The 21449-nt window shown below is 39.3% G+C and overlaps 1 protein-coding gene across 8 annotated transcripts in view; it reads right to left on the reverse strand.

The window, feature by feature from the left end:
• Positions 1–21449, reverse strand: part of KDM4C (lysine demethylase 4C) — a 443948-nt gene that overhangs the window by 60091 nt on the left and 362408 nt on the right. For all 8 annotated transcript variants that reach the window (XM_082404367.1, XM_082404366.1, XM_082404370.1 and 5 more), the window contains one exon: positions 12108–12278. In XM_082404367.1, coding sequence (XP_082260493.1) covers positions 12108–12278 — 171 coding nt within the window. The remainder of the gene's footprint in view (positions 1–12107; positions 12279–21449) is intronic.

A 21449-nucleotide genomic window follows, 5' to 3' on the forward strand; every position in this document is an offset into this window, starting at 1 on the left:
AAAATAACATACCAATTGTCTAAGGTATGACTTAGAATAACAAATTTAATACTTGAATATGTGATGGCTATTAATTTATTTACTCTTTAATTCAACAACTATTTATTATCCACTTACTATAAACCCTGTACTGAGAACTAGGTACATAACAGTAACTCAAACAGATACGGCCCTTGTTTTCAAGAAGCTCAAAGTTCAATGGCTATCATATATCAACTGAGGTAAGTGTTATGACAAACAAGATCAAGTTAAAATGGAAAATCTGGAGTTTAATTTCTTCTATAAGTAAGCACTTCTTCATTAATTTCCCTTATATTACTAACCAAAAAAAATATTTCCTCTGTTTTTCTCTTCCTTCCTCCTTTCTTTCTTTGGAAAAACAAAACATGTCCTGGTTTGAAATATGATCTTGGACTAATCTAAAATCTATCAAGTATTTTTCAGGTCTAAGCACATTAACCATATTCCAGTTCTCTTTGCAGATGCAACCACGTTTTCTCTGGTATTTTCTACTCTTCTTTCCTTAAAGGTACAGAAATTATGTTGAAACTAAATTTCTGAAGGTTTATACAATACATATCTACAAAATATTCTTGATATTAGGTAGACGTGCAAACAAGCCATCCATGAGGCTTTCTAGAAGTTCAGAATATTAAAAGAAATAACTAATTTTCCCTTCTGTAGTGCAATTTTGAGAAAATTAGGTGACGGAGCAGAGAAGAATGACGTTTTTTTCAGCACCTACTATGTAAAAGTTGCTGCACTATGATGATTATAGACATTCTCTCAATCCTTACAATTAATTGATTAAGTTAGGTTGTATGGTTTTCATTTTATGGAACTTGGACCCTGGCCTCACACCACACACAAAAATTAACACAAAATGGATTATAGCTCTAAATGTAAGACCTAAAACTATAAAACTTCTAGAAGAGAATATAAGAGAAAAATCTCTGTGGCCTTCAGTTAGGCAAAGATTTCTTAAAATATGACACCAAAAGGATGATCCACAAAGAACAAATTGATACAATAAGCTTCATTGAAATTTAAAACTTTTGCTCTTCAAACACCTTTAAGAAAGTGAGGACAACATACAAACTGGGAGAAAATATTTGCAAATCACATATCTTACAAAAAATTCATGTATAGAATATTTAAAAAAAAACTTGCAACTCAATTTTTAAAAAAGTGAAATATCAGTATAGGCTTTTCAACAAAGGTGATGTATGAATAGCTAATATCCACTTGAGAAGATGCTCAAAATCATTAGTCATCAGGGAAATAAAAATTCAACTCACACTGAGATACTACTACACACCCACTAGGATGGTTATTATCCAAAAGACTGACAATACCAGGTGTTGGTAAGAGTGTGGAGAAATTATACCCTCACGCATTGCTGGTACAGCCACTCTGGAAAACAGTTTGGCATATTCTTATAAAGCCAATCATGTATCTACCATATAACTTAGTAATCTCACTCCTAGATATTTATCCCAGAGAAATGAAAACACATGTCCACACAAAGACTTGAAAGAAGACTTGAAAGCAAACGTTCATAGAAGCATTATTTATAATAGCCCCCAAACTAGAAATAATCTAATCAACTGGATTTACAGCCATCAACTGGCAAATGGGTAAACAAAATATTGTATACAATGAAATATTATTCGGACTTGGAGAAAAAATGCTAAATATTTGGCAAAGGGCTTGTATCTAAAACACACAAAGAACTCTTACAAGTCAGTAACCTAGTTCATCTCTCTCCTCCCTGAAGTGACTTCCTTCAACCCTCTGGTCCATCACCATTGCTTCCGTCTCTGAACTTATTTTCAACAACCTTCATTGGGTATTTTTCTTGTAAAATCTTTCAGATCAGCTCCTGGTTGGGGTGACGGGATGTAAGGGGCATCAGTGATGAAAACAGAACACAAATGGGCTGAGATGGGGCATGAATTCCCAAAGCCGAGGTGGCCTCATAACAAGAGGTATCTCTTCATCAGCTTGGTCTCTATCACTATAATGTCTCTGTGGCCACTTGACTTGAAAATCCAGGAGCTTCCCAAGAGGTAAAATTGTCATTATATGCAGATGGCATGATACTATATATAGAAAACCCTAAAGACTCCACACAAAAACTACTAGACCTGATAAACAAATTCAGCAAGATAGCAGGAGACGAGATTAACATACAGAAATTGGTTGCATGCCTTTACGCTAACAGGGAAATATCAGAAAGGGAATGTTAAAAAAAAAAAATCCCTTTTAAAAATGCATCAAAAAAAAAAAACAAGAATAAACCTGAGCAAGGAGGTGAAAGGCTTATATGCTGAGAACTATAAACTATTAATAAAGGAAATTGAAGATGATTCAAAAAAGTAGAACGATATCTCATGCTTTTGGATTGGAAAAATTAATATTGTTAAAATGGCCATACTACCCAAAGCAACCTACAGATTTAATGCGATCCCTATCAACTTACCCCTGGTGTTTTTCACAGAACTAGAACAAATAATTTTAAAATTTATATGGAACTATAAAAGACCCAGAATTCCCAAAGCAATCCTGAGGAAAAAGAACAAAGCAGGAGGCATAACCCTCTCAGACTTCAGACAATACTACAAAGATAAAGTAATCAAAATGTGTGGTATTGGCACAAAGACAGACATGTGGGTCAATGGAACAGAATAGAGAGCCCAGAAATAAACCCACACATCTACAGTCAATTAATCTTCAACAAAGGAGGCAAAATTATACAATGGAGAAAAGATTATACAATGGAGAAAAAAACAGTCTCTTCAGCAAGCAGTGTTGGAAAAGTTGGACAGCCACATGTAAATCAATGAAGTTAGAACACACCTTCACACCATACAAAAAAATAAACTCAAAATGGCTTAAAGACTTAATTATAAGACATGACACCATAAAACTCCTAGAACATAGGCAAAATATTCTGACATAAATCATACCAATGATCAATGGTCAATCTCCCAAGGCAATAGAAATAAAAGCAAAAATAAACAAATGGGACCTAATCAAACTTATAAGCTTTTGCACAGCAAAGGAAACCATAATAAAAATGAAAAGACAACCTAGACTGGGAGAAAATATTTGTAAACGATATGACCAACAAGAGCTTAATTTCCAAAATATACAAATAACTCATACAACTCAATAACAAAAAAACAAATGACCCAATCAAAAAATGGGCAGAAGACCTAAATAGACATTTCTCCAAAGAGGACATACAGCTTGTCAATAGGCACATGAAAAGATGCTCATCATCACTAATTATTAGATAAATGCAAATCAAAACTACAATGAGGTACCACACCTCACAGCAGTCAGAATGGCCATCATTTAAAAATCTACAAGTAACAAATGCTGGAGAGCGTGTAGAGAAAAGGGAACCCTCATACAGTGTTGGTAGGAATGTAAATTGGTGCAGCCACTATGGAAAACAGTATGGAGGTTCTGTTAAAAACTAAAAATGGAGCTGCCATATGATCCAGCAGTCCCACCCCTGGGCATATATCCGGACAAAACTATAATTCAAAAAGATACATGCACCCCTATGTTCATAGCAGCACTATTCACAATAGCCAAGACATGGAAACAACCTAAATGTCCATCAACAGATGAATGGATAAAGAAGATGTGGTACATATATATAATGGAATACTATTCAGCCATAAAAAAGAATGAAATAATGCCATTTGCAGCAACATGATGGACCTAGAGATTATCATACTAAGTGAAATAAGTCAGAAAAAGAAAGATAAATACCAAATGATATCACTTGTATGTGGAATCTAAAATATGACACAAATTAACTTATTTATGCAACAGAAACAGACTCAAAGACACAGAGAAGAGACTTGTGGTTGCCAAGAGGGAGGCAGGTGCAGGAGGGATGGAGTGGGAGTTTGGGATTAGCAGATGCAAACTATTATACATAGACTGGATAAACAACAAAGTCCTACTGTATAGCACAGGCAACTATATTCAATATTCTATGATAAACCATAATGGAAGGAATATAAAAAAGAATGTGTATAGATAGACAACTGAATCACTTTCCTGTACAGCAGAAATTAACACAACATTGTAAATCACCTACTTCAATAAATTTTTTTAAAAACTTGGAAAAGAAAAGAAAATCCATGAGCTTCCCAGAATCCCATAGCATAGACTGTTTCTGATAACAACATTTTTCTTAGTCTTTCAAACCCACTTGGGTATTTTATTTTGCCTCCAGAACAACCAGGATCACTCCTTCACCTATGCTTACACATCTTGAATCCTCCATGGTGCCTAAAACAGCACTGAATACATAGGTCAAAAAGAATGATATGATTGGATATTCCCAAACACGGGTAGATTTGGATCATGGTGACTGCCACCCTTGGGTTAAGCCCTGCGTTGAGAAGAGACGATAAAGTCCTGGAAATTAATAACACTGCCCCCAAGTTCAATGTAGTTATTTTTATCTTGTTAGAGTGAAGATGAGATGCTATATACCTTTGAGTTCCCTTGGAAAGAAAAGGATGGGAAAGAAACACCAAAAACTGTCTCCTGGGAATAAGTTCCTCAAACCAATCACCTTGAGATAATTGCCAAAAGAGAAATAAGAGAAATACTGTCAAGTGAAGGAGGTATGTATTTGAAGAAAAATGTAATTGACATTGTGTCTTCAGGGCAACTAGTTAATATCCTGCATGGGACACCAGGGCAATGACATACTTTTCTTCAGAGGATCACAATGCTGAATGGAAATTGTCAATATGATAGCTACAGAATCATGGGCAGAGATGCATACAATTTATAAAACAGAAAGGGAGCCCAACTCAAATAAGGGCTTCAACATTCCATTAGTATGCCCCAGGTTTCAAGGCAAAAAGCCACACCAGAATTACACAAAAGAGAATAAAATTCCAGGATCTGGTAAGTACCCACCCCCACCAACTTGAGACAGTTCATGAAACTTATGAAACTAGTTAGAGCCTCAGTGAAGAGCACATAATTTAGAGAGTTGAAGAATCAGATGAAAGCTGACCTTAGTTAGGAGCCCCTGCCCAGCAACTGCAGGTTTAGTCTTCAAAGATATAACCAGACTCTATGCCTCTGAACGGCCTTGAGGTTCTTTGATTATTTTTTCTTAGTAAACGCCTAGCCAATATAGTAATACTACTCCCCCTTGGTGGGTAGATTCTATTTACTTATCTACCATTAAAATGTGTTTAAATACAGATTGTATTTAACAGATTATCCAATGTAAACTGTGTTTATATAAAGGTGCAGTAATATGCTTTATAAATATTGTACTGCTGTATGTGTTGTTTGCTTTTTGAAGATGTTTAAAACAGAAGAATTTGAACTACTAAATTAATGTCTAATTTATTAGCATTATGGACACTGAGTGCTTAAAAAAATTGTGACATTTGTGAGAATTACATATATTAAACCTATAAGCATAGTTAAGATGTCCAAGGAAATTTGCTTACTTAAATGTAAAATGGTTAGAATTTGATCTATCAATTTATACATTATATAAACATTAATCAAGGAACAAATGAGTTTGTTCTAAATTTTTATGTAAAAAATTATTAGATTTATAAATAAGAAAATTTGTTAGCTGAATTTGAAGGCTTAAAAAAGTAGATTTTAAACTGAATATTGATTAAAATCAAAGTAATAACAGATTTTTTTTTTTTTACATATATAAAAGGCTTCCCAAGGATGTAAAAATCAACAGGAATTTAGCAAAGCCCTTCACCTCACAGACTCTCAGCTCTACAGCCAAGAAAGAGAAGCAAGGGTGCCCCTCTTGAGCAGTTAAATGCCATGTGGGCCACACCTACAGAATCCTAAACCAGTAAAAGTTCCTGGAGCCTTCTCTGGCAAATTCCATTGATTCTAGAAGAATCAAGACTGGGGGCGAGTGGGGGGAGCATCAGTCTGGAGCACACATAACACAGATGGTCTGGGATGGGGCGTGACTTCCACCTGACTTAAAAATCCAGGGTACCTCACAATCTAGAAGCCAACAGGAATCCAAAAACACTTCCCAGGATCCTATAAGATAAGATAGAGTTTCTTGGAAAACTTCCTTAGTTTCTCAAACACCCTCAGATACTTTCTTTTGTATCCTGAACATCCAGAGTCACCCCTACGCCTACACTTGCCAAGTGGGGCCTTGTGGAGGTGCTGAACCCTGAGCAGTTAGGTACAAGGTCTTCTACCACAGCGACGCTGAAGTCACAGAGAGCAGACTTCCTGGAAAGGTGCCCCAAAGCACAGAGGCAACAAGCAATGGAATGCAGGGGGCCAACCTACATTCTGCACCTGACTCTGTCACCCCTAATTTGGGGAACTCGCACAAATCATAGGGTTTTTGTGACTTGGCAAGTATCACATCTATGAAATGAGCACGAACTTATTCTGGAGCCGGGTTTGTCATGAAAAGCCAATGAAATAACACTTTAAACATGCAGAAAAATACATGCACAAATGCAGAGAACTGGGTTATTATAAAGTCTAAAGATGCCAGGACTGCTTTACAGCAAGTGGAAACAATAATCTGACTCAATGAAATCTCACCTGTACAGATACCCATTTAACCTAACAAGTAGGAATAAAGTTCTAAGGACACATCTTCTAACCAAATTTCATCAAGACCAGAAAAGGGCAGCGTAAACTAGATGGGGGAGGAAAAAGGGAAAAAAAAGTTCTACAGACTGAAGTTAATTACCTAAAAATTTTGATTTTGTGCCTACCATGTAGGCATTTAGCTACATGGTAAATTAGCTCATTTAGTCCTTTCAATAACCTCAGAAGGTATAAATTATTATTCCCTTTTTAGTGGGGGAAAAAACAGGCTTCAAACAGGTTTGAGCAACCTGCCTATAACTGAGGAAAAAATTAGCTTTAAGAATTTCAGTTTGCACTGTAAAGCCCACAAAAACTAAAGGCCATGACAGTCCATCCCTAGAATCCTGAAGTGTACAGTTTTCGTGCTTTTTTCACATTTCAAAGGACGCTGAAAAATGTAGCAAGTCTTCATGGAAATTTCAGTGATGGACTCTTGCTGTCAAATTTCTAAATGGTCCTGTTTCTCTTCTCAAGCCCAGTGGTGAATGTTAAGTGCTTGTCCTAAAACTATCCGGATCACACTGCACCATCTTCCTCCCTCGAAATGAGCTCCAAGTGCAGAGGAAGGGAAGCAGCCATCATTCTAGGGTCATCATAGGCATGCCAGAGGATCCCAGGTTTTAGCAAAAGGTAATAAGGGGCCCTGGAATCACCATGCCCGTTGAATTCTCTCCTGTGGGCAACTTTCATTCCCATCAAAATAGTAGGAGACTACAAAAAAATTCATCAGGAAGTGTGTCGCAATTTCATAGACTGACAGATGGAGGCGTGTAGCAATACATCTTTTGTTACTTCCCTTGACAGCTACAGATTGCATGCTGTGTTTAACTGGGCCAATACACATATCCTGCAGGTGTACTGTTGAGAGAAAAGATTTGGGACATTTTTCTGGCTATCACAGAAATAAAGTACCTAGGTCTGGAAAGAAATTTTCTGGTAGTCCAAAGAATGTTTCTCTCTACAACTCCAAACACTCCCTCTAGTCACATAACCCTAACAAAGGCATTTTAATGCCCAGCAAATTTATTTTCAAACATGGATAGGCCAGCCTGCATTAAAGGTTTCTCTTCTGTTGGGAGCATAAAGTGATCATAATCAGTGATTCTATAAATAAGGGAATGTATTTCTTTACTAAAGCATCAGGCTTCATAAAAGACTATGTTATATGTAAATAAACACTTTGGGATAATTAAACTTGATGTTCTAGATTTTTTCATAGTTAAAAAACTGAAATTGTACCCTTACGGCAGTTCTAGTTAGCAAGTACCCGCAGCTTAGAGAAGCTAGTTCTCCACTAGCCAGTCACACTGACGTCATGTTGCATTTGATGAAAGGGCCTTCCCAGAAGCACTCACGCCCGATTAAGCACATTGTGTGGATTAGAGAGTTTTCAGACAAACAGAAGAAAAAATCATTTTCTACCCCCAGCTTCAGATGGCACAGGTATATTATCTAATGAAAACAAGATTTCTCTGAGGAATATGGAATACATTTAATGTTTCCACACAAATAATTATTCTGCCACAATCTGCAAGATGCTGAGACAGAGGCAGACCTGGTCACATTTTTCTTATGTCCTGATGAAACTCCCCATTAGGGAACCAAGTAGCTTTCCCATCTCCCAGAAGACAGTTCTGATGTTGATGGATATCAAAAGTGGAAGTGGGACAATCATAAGAATTAACCCATATGGGCTGAAAAACGGTGATATAAACGTAGTTACATTATATCACATATGAGAATGAGTACGATTTTTTTTTTTTCTGGGGGGGAGCAAAGATAGGTTTATTGCAGGGCCACGCAAGAATGGGTGGCTCATGCTTCCCAAAACCCCTATCTCTCCAAAGGGTTTCAGCAAAGCATTTTTTAAAATATATATATATGATTTATATGTGAATATATTTATAACATACATAATTATACACATACATTATGTTTTGAAATATAACATCAGATTCCCCATATCCAAGTGAAGTCTAGTTGACATACTATGAGGGCATTTAATCATGTAGCTTTCATTAATTTCGGTGGGAAACACAGACCCCAATCCATCCCTGACAGTCCTTTAAATTTTAAAAGCTTGCTTTATAAAATCCATGACTTCGCCTTTTGGGAACCTGGATGATGAGCAGGACGGAGCACATAGCTAATGGAGTGGATCTACAGAGTGCTGCAAACCGACAAAAACAGTGTGGCTGCTTTACAGAAAGGGAAATTACATTCTGCCTATGAGTCAGCGCTTCTGGCACCACAAGGTAAGCAGTCTCCTAAAATGCCCCAGGACAATACATATGTGATGGTTAATTTTATGCGTCAACTTGACAGGGCCACAGGCGCCCAGATATTAGGTATTTGGTCAAACATTATTCGAGGTGAGTCTGTGAGGGTGTTATTGGATGACTTTAGTATGTGAATTGATAAGACAAAGCAGACGATCCTCCTAGGGCCCATGCAACCAAGGGAAGGCCTGAAGAGAATAAAAAGGCTGACTCTTTCCCAAATAAAGGGGAATTCTTCTTGCCTGACTGGCTTTGAGTTGGGACTCAGTTTTTTCCTGACTCTGGACTTGAAGCTCTTCCTGGGTCTTGAGCCTGCTGGCCCTTGAACTAGAATTACACCATCTGCTCTCCTATCTTCAGTCTGCTGACTACGATCTTGGGACTTCTCAGCTTCCAAAATCACATGAGCCAACTACTTATAATAAATCATACATATTATACATATTTACTTGTAATATATTAAACACACACACGCACACACACTACTCTTACTGGTTCTATTTCTCTGGAGAACCCTAATACAATATTATAAGGAAAAATAAAAGCTTCCCTATGGAGCCACCAAAGAAGGAAAGCTGGGGATGTCTCATTCAGCACCAAGAGAACAAAGAGGAAGAGGCCACAGCAGCCAACAAACGGTGACATTATTAGACAGTATGTGAAATTTGAAAATACAGCATGACAAATATTCCTACTTGGTTGGTGTAAGAGGCCTGGAACAAGTAACCAAAAATGTACCAGACAGGAAAGGGCAGTGGGGAATATCGAGGGAGGAAAGGCTGGATGAAAGAGAGAAGACCTACTCAAAGACAATTATAATTCTTTTCCCTGAAAAATATTATCATTCACACAAATTCATACAGACGCCCCTCTCCAATCTACATTAACTCACGCCACCATGAGCACCGCCTCCCTCCAAGGCTAGAGCTGTGGCCACACACACGTACACGCACACACACGTACACACAAACACCCCACTGCTAAACCGCACATTCTTATCACATACGCTAAGTAATAGCTAATCAAGCTGTAAAGAATTTTTGCTTTTCCATTCTTGTTGATTTAAATGCCAAGGTGCTTCTGAACAATCTTATAAATTTTAGAGCCTTGTTCTCACAACACCCACAAATACTTTAAACCAAACTTGTTTGGGTTCACAGAGAGTGGGAACCGAAGTTATCAAAGGGAAGGCTTGTGGATTCAAAAAACTCCTAGGATCACAGCCACTTTTTTCCAACGTACAAGTTGAAGACAATCCAAGAAAGCTTAAGACCAACTGGGTGTGTGGAGGCTCGTGAAGTGAAAGGGAATTTAGGATTCATTAAATACCCTCATGGATAAAGACCTAACTATTTGCTCAGGTTTTGGGATCAGTGCTCAGAAGTCTGTTGTCCCATCCCCAATATGCTCCCCAGCAAAGTTTTCTCTCTTTGGCTGGCTCAATATTGACAGCCTGCTCAAAAGAAGGCTGATTGATTCTGAAATAAGTGTGTAGGCTGGGCAGGGCTGACGAGAGCCTGTGCGTTTCTTTGCCTTTCTTGCCCTCACATACCTCTTCATCTTCCACTCTAAGTGTCCTTTCTTCCCAGGGGTTAAGAACAGAGGCTCTGGAGCCCAACTCTGGGACTGAATACGCTTTCTGACACTTAACTAGCTGTGGGTCACCTTGAGAAAGTTATTTACTGCTTTGTGCCTCAGTTTCTTCAGTAGCCAGATGTAGAAAATCTGGCTTGTAAGCATGTAAGGTTGTGAGGACGAAATGATTCATGTGTGTCAAGCTCCTGAAGCAGTCCTGGCAGTATGTGGTACATGTCCGGCAGTGTCAGCCCTTATTGACCTTGTGGACTCTCGGACTCGAGTCTCCTGACCCCAACAGGTGGGAAGTTGCTTCTGGCTCATTTATAGCATTTATCGCACTGTCTAGAAAGCACCTATTTACCAGCCTGCCTCCCCCCAGACTGAGCAGGAATCACACCTTCTTTCTCATTATCTCTACCAGCACCCAGTGTGACGCTTGGCACACAGCAGATACTGCGTGCTTGAAGGGGTGGCCTAGTCTAACAAGGGGAGCGTGGTACCTAAGGGCTGCTGCTTATGAAGAGCAATGGCAGTGCAGTAAAGCAAAGCTCCAGGTGGAATTCTGCAAAGAAACGCAATTCACCCTTTTGGTGTATGATCAAGTCCTGGGATTTTTAATGTGTTTAAACTCATCTGCTTTAAAATCTTTCAAATAAGGTAACTTTTGTTTACATACTTGTCCTTCTTAAAGGCATAGAGAAGTAAGCCTAACAAAGCTAACTGAATCAATGTTTCTTCGGCCCCAGGAGACCAAAATTCTAGAAATATTTATGAGCAACCTCATAAGGTTACATTTAATTATCAGTTGCACATAATGCATAATTATTACTTTTAAAGAAAAACATCTTTCCAAATACAAACAAGGGCATATCATCAACAGACCCAGGACAAGGCAGAAGTTACATTAGTGAGGGCTGGCTCCCCAGATGGACATTTCCCTTAAATGAAGAAGGGATAACAAGATGACCAGAAGACTAACCCTGGTCTCAGTTATCTGACTGGATCTCAGTTTCAAAAAACCTTCTGCTGAAAGTGCTTTTCTTATGAAACATCCTGCTCAAAAGCAAGTCCCTGAGACACACAGACAGACAGACTGGCACGCATGTTTCCCACTCCAGACCACAGTTAAGAAACTCAGTAAAAGTCAGAGCCTTTTTCTTGCGTGATTTTTGTTACTCCCATATGAAACATCCACAGATGTTTCTGTCTGATCACAGATATCACTGTCAGGTCAGATTAATAAAAGCCACATTCTCCAGCTAAGCAGAAAGAAAAAGAATAAAGGAATTCAAATACGCTAACACTTCGTAACAGAAAAGAACAGGTGAATTCACATTTTATGTTTCTGACCACACACATTTTTCACTTAGTTAAAAGGATTTGGGAAGATGAGTCTAAGTTCATCTACTATTTAGAATAATGACGACTAAGGAACCTCCTAGAAAACAATACTCTTTGTGGTAGGAAAACAGAACACCTGAATCAAATATTAACTGAAATGAGTTACTTCAAGAGCCTAAGTAAAGATTCCCGAGAGGTTCAGCTGGTTTAGTTACACAAAAAGTAAACTGGGGAGCAGGCACCCAGGACCTTACTCACCACTATATCCTCGGGGAATGTGTCTCTGCTGAAGGAGCCGTCATCAAACACGACCTCATAGAAGGTCTGCGCCGTCACAGCGATCACCCTGCAGCTGTAGTACCGGGTGTTGCGATGCTTCGTGATGACCGTCTGCCCCACGGCTATGCCCTTCTCGCCAGCCTTGGACTTCTAAGGAAGGGGCAGAGAAAGAAGAGAGAAAAGAAACAGGAGAAAGAACAGAAAATAAAAGAAATATTTACTTAGAAAACATCATTGGTGTGGTCATGATATACACTTTTTTTTTTTTTTTAAAGATTTATTGATTGATTGAGTGATTGCTATGTTGGGTCTTCGTTTCTGTGCGAGGGCTTTCTCTAGTTGCGGCAAGTGGGGGCCACTCTTCATCGTGGTGCGTGGGCCTCTCACTGTCACGGCCTCTCTTGTTGCGGAGCACAGGCTCTAGACGCGCAGGCTCAGTAGCTGTGGCTCACGGGCCCAGCTGCTCCGCGGCATGTGGGATCCTCCCAGACCAGGGCCCGAACCCGTGTCCCCTGCATTGGCAGGCGGACTCTCAACCACTGCGCCACCAGGGAAGCCCCCATGATATACACTTTTAATTGTTAAACCTTTTATTCGGGAATAATTTCAAACAGAAGTTGCAAGAATATGAATAATACAAAAACATACATATACTCATGACCTTTTACTCAGGTTCATCTATGGTTATTTATTGCTATTGTTAACATTTTACCATTTCCCTTTTTTTTTTGCCTATTCTCTATTTTACATATGTGTATATTTAAGTATATATAAAATTGTGTGTGTGTGCACGCCACAAACCATTTGAGAATAAGCTACACAGAATCATGGGCTTTAACACCTAAATACATCAGTGTGTATTTTCTAAAAACAGGGATTTTCCTTTACATAACCACAGTACAGTTACTAACTTTAGTAAATTTAACATGGATGCCATACTTTAATCAACCATGCATATTCCAATTTTGTCAAGTGAGCCAATAACGATCTTTATGTCCCCCATCTTTTATGTACAGGATGCAGTCTTGAGTCACAAACTGCATTTAGTTGCCAAGTCTCTTTGACCTCCTTTAATCTGGAACATTTCCACAGCCTTTCTTTGTCTTTTATGATCATGATACTTTTGAAGGATACAGCTCTCCCTCCCCCTGCTTTTTCAGTAGAGCATATGTCTGATGTTTCCTCATGATTAGATTCAGGTTATACATTCCTGGCCAGAATACCACAGAGACAATGTTGTATTCTTCTCAGGATATCACATCTGGAGGCACATGTTTGTCCACCTTTCAATGGTGATTTTAATTTTGATCCTGGTCAAAGAGTAGTCCAATTTCTTCATTTTGTAATGACTATTTTTCCCTTCCAACTAATAAGCAATCTGTGGGAGGGATTTTAACACCATGTAAATATCCTGTTCCTCCACATTTCTGCTTAGATTTAGCAACCATTGATGAGTCTTGCTTGATCCAATTTTACTATGATGGTGATGATATGCTGATTTTTCCTGCTCCAGCACTCCCTCCACATTTACTAGTTGGCACCTGGCAGTTATTAAGCAAAAATCTCCTACCTTCCCCCCATCTATCCGTCCATCCATCCATCCATCCATCCATCCATCATCAGTATGGAATTATTAATTCCTCCTCCCCAACTGTTTAGAATTCATACTATAATTAGTAATTTTGGTGCTCAGATTATCTCAGATTTGGCCAATAGAAGCCTCTTCAATCTGTTTTCCTGTGCCCCTTAAGATGTCTTTTTACTTTTTATCAGTTCCTTACTTTCTGGCCTAACAAGATGTCTCAAGATCATCTTGCCTCAGCCCTGGAATTAACATTTCCCTGAGAAGTGTGGTTCATTTTAGAGGGCAGTGATATTAGAGAATAAGATCCAGGTGCTTAGGTGTGCTTATTACTACAATAGCACCTTTGTTTCTTGACCCTTTCAGAAGACAGAGCAAAGAAATATATGCATGTAGATATATGTGTGTGTGTGTGTATATGTATACATACACACACACACACACTATCACACTACAGGTATACATGCACATATGTATAACCATGGAAAACCATGGACCAGGTCTCAGAGTACTTGTGTCATGCTATGGAAGCAGAAGGCTTCAGGATAAATGCTTCAGGAAATGCTTGGCAGAGTGCTGGGCTCAGAGTAAGCACTCCAGAAACGTTAGCTTGCTGTATTTGGGGCTTTCTGTTTGTTTGCTTGCTTGCTTGCTTTGTTTTATTTTTCAGAATAAGGCTGTTGCTCCCCTGTCAGGAACTCATACAAACCCCATTCCTGCCAGGCGGAGAGGGCAGTCAACATCTTACAAGGAAGTCTGCTCTCAAACATTCAGTCCCTTTTACCCCCCAGCTCCAAGTCTCATTCATCACCCTTATTCTTTTGATGCCACAAGCTCTGACCCACTAGGGGGGCCCTGAATCAAGCACTTGGGAAGGTTCAAGACCTTTGCTAAATGGGCCCTAGAAGGCACAGTCTCAAGATCCCCAAGATACCAACATTAGTCTGACATGTCACCCCTAACCTACAGAAAGCCAAGATTCATTAAACCCCAGTGTTTTCTGGCAGCGGTATTTATAACATCACTGGGAAATAAAGTGTCATCAATTCAGAATCTTGGTTTAATTAGAGGTTTTACTTATTTTTTCTCTGAATTTCAAAAAAGGCTAAAACACCTTGTAGGAAACATATAAAGTGCTATGCTTCATCTGTTCCTTCTGGAAACCAAAGAAGAAATGCCCAGAGAGTTAATGATTCACTAATTCCTTCAACAGTCATGTGTTGCCAGCCAGTGGACACCAAGCACCTCCCCTGGTGCTGGGGACTCAAACAAAAACGACTAAGACTTGATTCCTGTTCCCTGGAACAGGCCCACAAAGGTACGTGCCATGAAGTTCTCTTACAGGTGGCATGATTCAAGACTGGTGATATTCTAGCATGCCATCTACAGCATGTCTTCATACTCACAGGCAGAATTAGGGGAGGAGAGCAATGAAGCACCAAGTAATGGGCATGAGCAGAAGCCCAGAAGCAGGAAACAGCCCATTCTGTTCTGGGAACTGCAGGAGATCCACTGTTGTGTGGGAGGGGAAGAGGGGAGGAAGGAGAAGACTTTAGAAATGGCCTGGGGCCCAGAGGTCAGGCTATGGGGGAAGAGGAGAGTAGAGCAGTTCTTATGCCATCCTAAGGAGTCTATATATTACCCTGTGAGCCTAAGGAAGCCACTGAGAGGACTAAGCATAGAAGAAAAATGATCCAGGTCTGTGTGGCTTTTAGGGGAGAAGGGGCATCTCCAGGTGGGAGATGAGGGCCTACAGACAAAGATGCGCATGACTTGGGCAGAGGGCCAACTCTCTCCCAAACGTGTTCCTAAGAGTCCCCTCCTTGTAGAGTGAGCTCTGCCATCTAGTTTCTCACATGCCTAACAAAACAAAAGGATATTTTCCTTCTTGAAATCATTCCCTACTGATTGCTAGGTTGGTTGGGAAATTTTTCTGTGCCTTTAGGTGTAGTTAGCTGTGTAAACATTTTGACAAAGGACAAGAGCAAGAAGCCTGTAGTGATTTAAATGTACTTTGCTTGAAGGAGAAATCTTTAACAGCTAGGCCACAGTACCCTACATATGCCAAAATAATTCCCTAGTTTCCCACTTCATTCCTCTGCCCAACCCCTTTAAATATATCTAATCTTTCAAAGTAAAAGAACAACTTAGATGTAATAATAAATTCAAGTGAGGGCACAGTCTGCAGAGTTCTGTAACTCCAAAATTGGGCCCATGACTGCTGCTTAAGATTGTATTAGGGCTTCCCTGGTGGCGCAGTGGTTAGGAATCTGCCTACCAATGCAGGGGACACGGGTTCGAGCCCTGGTCCGGGAAGATCCCACATGCCACGGAGCAACTAAGCCCGTGCGCCACAACTACTGAGCCTGTGCTCTAGAGCCCGCCAGCCACAACTACTGAGCCCATGTGCCACAACTACTGAAACCCGTGCGCCTTGAGCCCGTGCTCCGCAAAAAGACAAGCCACCGCAATGAGAAGCCTGCACACCGCAATGAAGAGTAGCCCCCGCTCACCACAACTAGAGAAAGCCCGCACGCAACAACGAAGACCCAATGCAGCCAAAAATAAATAAATTAAAAAAAAAAAAAAAAAGATTGTATCAGTTACAACTGACCTGAGGAGGCGAAGGTTGCAACTTGTTTGGCTGAACACAGTGGTCCTTAGTGACCTGGATTAGGGCCAAAAAAGGCTTCATGTTGGCAGCATATTTTTGCAAATGCTGTCCCTCTTTGTCAAACCACCTTAAAAACACTCATAGTCAGAATTGCACATACTGTGTTTTACTATGATAATAGTTTCATTGTGCATACTTTATTAAAATTGGAATGCACCCTCTAAGGAAACAATGTTTTGGATTTGAATTATAAGCTCAGCTTCCTCCTAGCTGTGTGATCTTGGGGATGTTACATAACCTTTAGCAGCCTCAGTTTGCTCATCTGTAGAAGGGACAATAATACTTACATTAAAGGTTTCCTATAAGATGAAGTACATAAAATGCATAGACTCATAGGCAGTTGGCTCTCGGCAACTGTTAACTGGCTTCATTTTAAGAACTGGAGAACATATGTGAGAACCTAGCCCCAGGTTAATAAACCACTCTTCCCTACCGTACCCCAGTAACTAGCATATACAACTGTGCAGCACCCTGGTTTCACATGACAAGGCTCAATCCAGCTCTAAATAATCACTGTCCTGCTCTTTATCTCATCCCCTTCTGACTCTAATTCTTGTCAAACAGGGGCACATAGCTATGGTTCTTAGGAAGGAAGGCATAATAATGTGGTCTCCTCCCTCCACCACCAAGGCTCTCAAAGCCTTTGTTTACAACTCTCTTAAGGCTCTGGTCAAATGTCACTTTCACTGACTATCCCTCCTATAACAGGGCAGAATCCACAGGTCAGTGCCAGGACCTCTTTGTCTTTTTATTTGTGGCACCCAGTACACTGCATACAACACTGTTGCTGTCAGATGAACAATGAATGAATAAATGAATGGAAAAATGAATGAACACGAAAAAACTAAATAAATGAACTGTGAGGAGGGGTAGAGACACATTTTTTAAATGGGAGAAGATTGATTCTAATTATTTACTGTCCAGAAAAGGGCAAAAAGAAACAAAGGGGAGTTTTAGGAAGAAGTTCCTCTTTCTTAGGGTGGGTAGACATGTATGTAGGTAAGGGGAGGAAATAAAGAAGGTTTATAGTGAGATTCACAAGGTCTGGAAAGTAGAAGCAGCCAGTCAAGGGAAAAGAAAAGTGACAAAGACTTGACAGAGAAAAGGTTGATTCTAGACCACAACCACTTTCTTCCTGCTAGGACACGAAATTTATGCAAACTGGCTGGTTGGAAACATGGCCAGCACACAAATTAAATATACAGCCTTCATCTAAATACAAATTTTCATAAGCCTCAAGCATGACCATTTCATGGGGAGTACTAAAGAAAACAGATTTTTTTCATAATGTTACTTTAATATGATTTCTGATTTATTTTTGCAGGAAAAATTTATTGACAAGCATATCCCATAACTGATTATACATCCTCAATAATATTTCCTGTCAGAAAAGCCTAAGAATCTATTGATGTTAAGAATGTCATTTCTGATCAGAGAAGACGGACATTATGCAAGGGGCTCAATCAGATTATAGAAGTGGCTATGTTTTTTTAAGATTAGTGCACAGGCTAAGGCTGGTGAAAGTCACATTTTCTTTAACATGCACTTAGCAGAAATCAACAAACAGTGGTTTAAGAAAAAACACGACTTAAAGAAAAGCTAGAACCAGTTCAAAATTCTGGGGATGTGAAAAAAAAAATGTTAACTCAGAAAATGTTACAGACATTTTGCAAAAGCATCAAAGAGTCACTGGTACACATAACACAGATATGTTACCAACACATGTCCATACACATGAGTTAATTAAACTCTCCAATTACTGTGAAGCAGTTGTTATTTTCATTAAACAGATGAAGTCACTGAGGTACAAGGTCAAGTGACTTTTCCAAGATCTCAGAGCTGGTGAGAGGCTGAAGTGGGGCCCAGAAGCAGATGCTCGCCCACCACAAGTGCCTTGGTATCATCAACCAGGAGAACACACGTAGAAAGAAATCAGAGGAGAAATAAAACTAACCAGGAAGTGAGACTAATGGAATTCAAGCAGTTCCCAGAGAAGTTACATTTCTTTCTTTTCTAACTGACTTATTGAGTTAGAACCTCCTCTGTTCTACATACCTTTTGAGGCACTTCATTTAATCTACCCAGTATAATCACAGAGTTGAATTAGCAACTTGGATTTGGAGCCTATCTGAAGATGAAAAGTGCAGAATGTATAATTGCATATGCTCTCAGTTTTCCTATGTGTACACACATGACACGCATACACACTGCAGTAAATTGCAAAAATGCTCACATACCTTCACACCTTCCTCTTTCCACATTCTCTGAAATGTGAGTTTGCAGCTCCTCACATCTAGGGCTGGAGTCTATTTCCCCAACCCTCAAATCTGAGCTAGGCTTGTGGCTTAGCCTGCTTTGACCAAAAGAATACAACAGAAGTAACGGTGTGCAAATTCAAAGCCTCTTGCACACTTCCGCTGTCTCCCTAGGGACCCCAGATTCTGTCATGTGAAAAAATTCAAGTTATCCTGCTGGCAGGTTGGAGACCACACTGACCAAAGCTGAGGCCCTACACATATGAGAGAACCCAGCCAAAAGAAGGCAAGCTGTTCTGCAGCTGACCACAGACAGATGAGGCAACCAGCCTGAAACAGAAAAACCACCCAACTGAGCCCGGCCTTAACTTCTGACCTACAGAATCAGCAGCTAAAGAGTTGTCATTGTTTTAAGCCACTAAGTTTTGGGATGGTTTGTCACATACACAACTTAGAAAAAAGAATACAGTGACCCTTGGAAAATGCAGGAGTTAGGAGCGTCAACCACACCCCGGCCTTGCACAGTTAAAAACCCACATATAACTTTACAGTCGGCACTCCATATCCATGGATTCAATCAGTCAAGGATTGTACAGAATTCAGTATGTATTTATGGAAAAAAATCCACATACAAGTGGACCCACACAGTTTAAATCCATGTTGTTCAAGGGTCAAATGTACTAAGAAAATAATATACTAAACTGTTAGCTATATACAATGTTAGGTAATGGGATTTTGTCTATTTGATTCTTTATGTACTTCTGTGTACTTTCCATTATACACAGTTGTCCCTTGAACACAGGGGTCAGGGGCACCTTGATCCCCTTCACAGTGAAAATATCTGCATAGCGCTATCTCGGCCTCAAAAACAAAAGAATTAGTACATGACTCAACCAAGGGCAGGAAGCTGAAACAGTTTGAATGGAATCAGGACTCTTTTGATGCCACATACTGTGATCTCTAATCAAACACAAATTTTCTCCACACTTAGTTAAAGATCTAAAAAATGAAAATACAGGTACTATATTTATTGAAAAAAATCCATGCATAAGTGGACCTGTGCAGTTCAAAGCCATGGTGTTCCAGAGTCAACTGTATTTCTTTAATTATTATCACCACAGCTTTCTGACCATCTGAACCAAGCCTAAGGGAGCCAGGAAGCCTATATGCACATGTGCCCAGAAGGCCACTGAGAATGGAATGTTTGCTGCCATGGAACCCCTTGGTTAACTTGTGAGCCTGTGGATCCCTACTCAGAAAAATGTTTTTAAATGCATAAAATAATACAAGATTATCCTCCCCCACTAAAAAAAATTATATTGAAATAATATTGAAAAAAACAAATTTCTGGTATAATATCTATAATTCTTTAATAATGTACTAAATATTAATACCTAGTGGCAGGTCAAACAACTAGTAATATCCTAATTTCAAAGTTACAATGGGAATCCTGCAGCCTGTGGAACAAAAACCACATTCACAGAAAGATAGACAAGATGAAAAGGCAGAGGGTTATGTACCAGATGAAGGAACCAGATAAAACCCCAGAAAAATAACTAAATGAAGTGGAGATAGGCAACCTTCCAGAAAAAGAATTCAGAATAATGATAGTGAAGATGATCTAGGACCTCAGAAAAAGAATGGAGGCAAAGATCGAGAAGATGCAAGAAATGTTTAACAAAGACCTAGAAGAATTAAAGAACAATTAAACAGAGATGAACAACACAATAACTGAAATGACAACTACATTAGAAGGAATCAATAGCAGAATACGAGGCATAAGAACGGATAAGTGACCTGGAAGACAGAATGGTGGGATTCACTGCTAAGGAACAGAATAAAGAAAAAAGAATGAAAAGAAATGAAGACAGCCTAAGAGACCTCTGGGACAACATTAAACGCAACAACATTCGCATTATAGGGATCTCAGAAGGAGAAGAGAGAGTGAAAGGACCCGAGAAAATATTTGAAGATATTATAGTCGAAAACTTCCCTAACATGGGAAAGGAAATAGCCACCCAAGTCCAGGAAGTGCACAGAGTCCCATACAGGATAAACCCAAGGAGAAACATGCTGAGAAACATAGTAATCAAACTGGCAAAAATCAAAGACAAAGAAAAATTATTGAAAGCTGCAAGGGAACAATGACAAATAACATACAAGGGAACTCCCATAAGGTTAACAGCTGATTTCTCAGCAGAAACTCTACAAGCCAGAAGGGAGTGGCATGATATACTTACAGTGATGAAAGGGAAGAACCTACAACCAAGATTACTCTATCCAGCAAGGATCTCATTCAGATTCGATGGAGAAATCAAAAGCTTTACAGACAAACAAAAGCTAAGAGAATTCAGCACTACCAAACCAGCTCTACAACAAATGCTAAAGGAACTTCTCTAAGTGGGAAGGAAACACAAGAGAAGAAAAGGACCTACAAAAGCAAACCCAAAACACTTAAGAAAATGGTCATAGGAACATACATATAGATAATTACCTTAAACGTGAATGGATTAAATGCTCCAACCAAAAGACACAGGCTTGCTGAATGGATACAAAAACAAGACCCATATATATGCTGTCTACAAGAGACCCACTTCAGACCTAGGGACATATACAGATTGAAAGTGATGGGATGGAAAAAGATATTCCATGCAAATGGAAATCAAAAGACAGCTGGAGTAGCAATATTCATATCAGATAAAATAGACTTTAAAGAACGTTACAAGAGACAAGGAAGGACACTACATAATGATCAATGGATCAATCCAAGAAGAAGATATAACACAATTATAAATATATATGCACCCAAC

Source organism: Balaenoptera borealis, assembly GCF_965194805.1.
Source record: "Balaenoptera borealis genome assembly, chromosome: 8".
Taxonomy (NCBI): domain Eukaryota; kingdom Metazoa; phylum Chordata; class Mammalia; order Artiodactyla; family Balaenopteridae; genus Balaenoptera; species Balaenoptera borealis.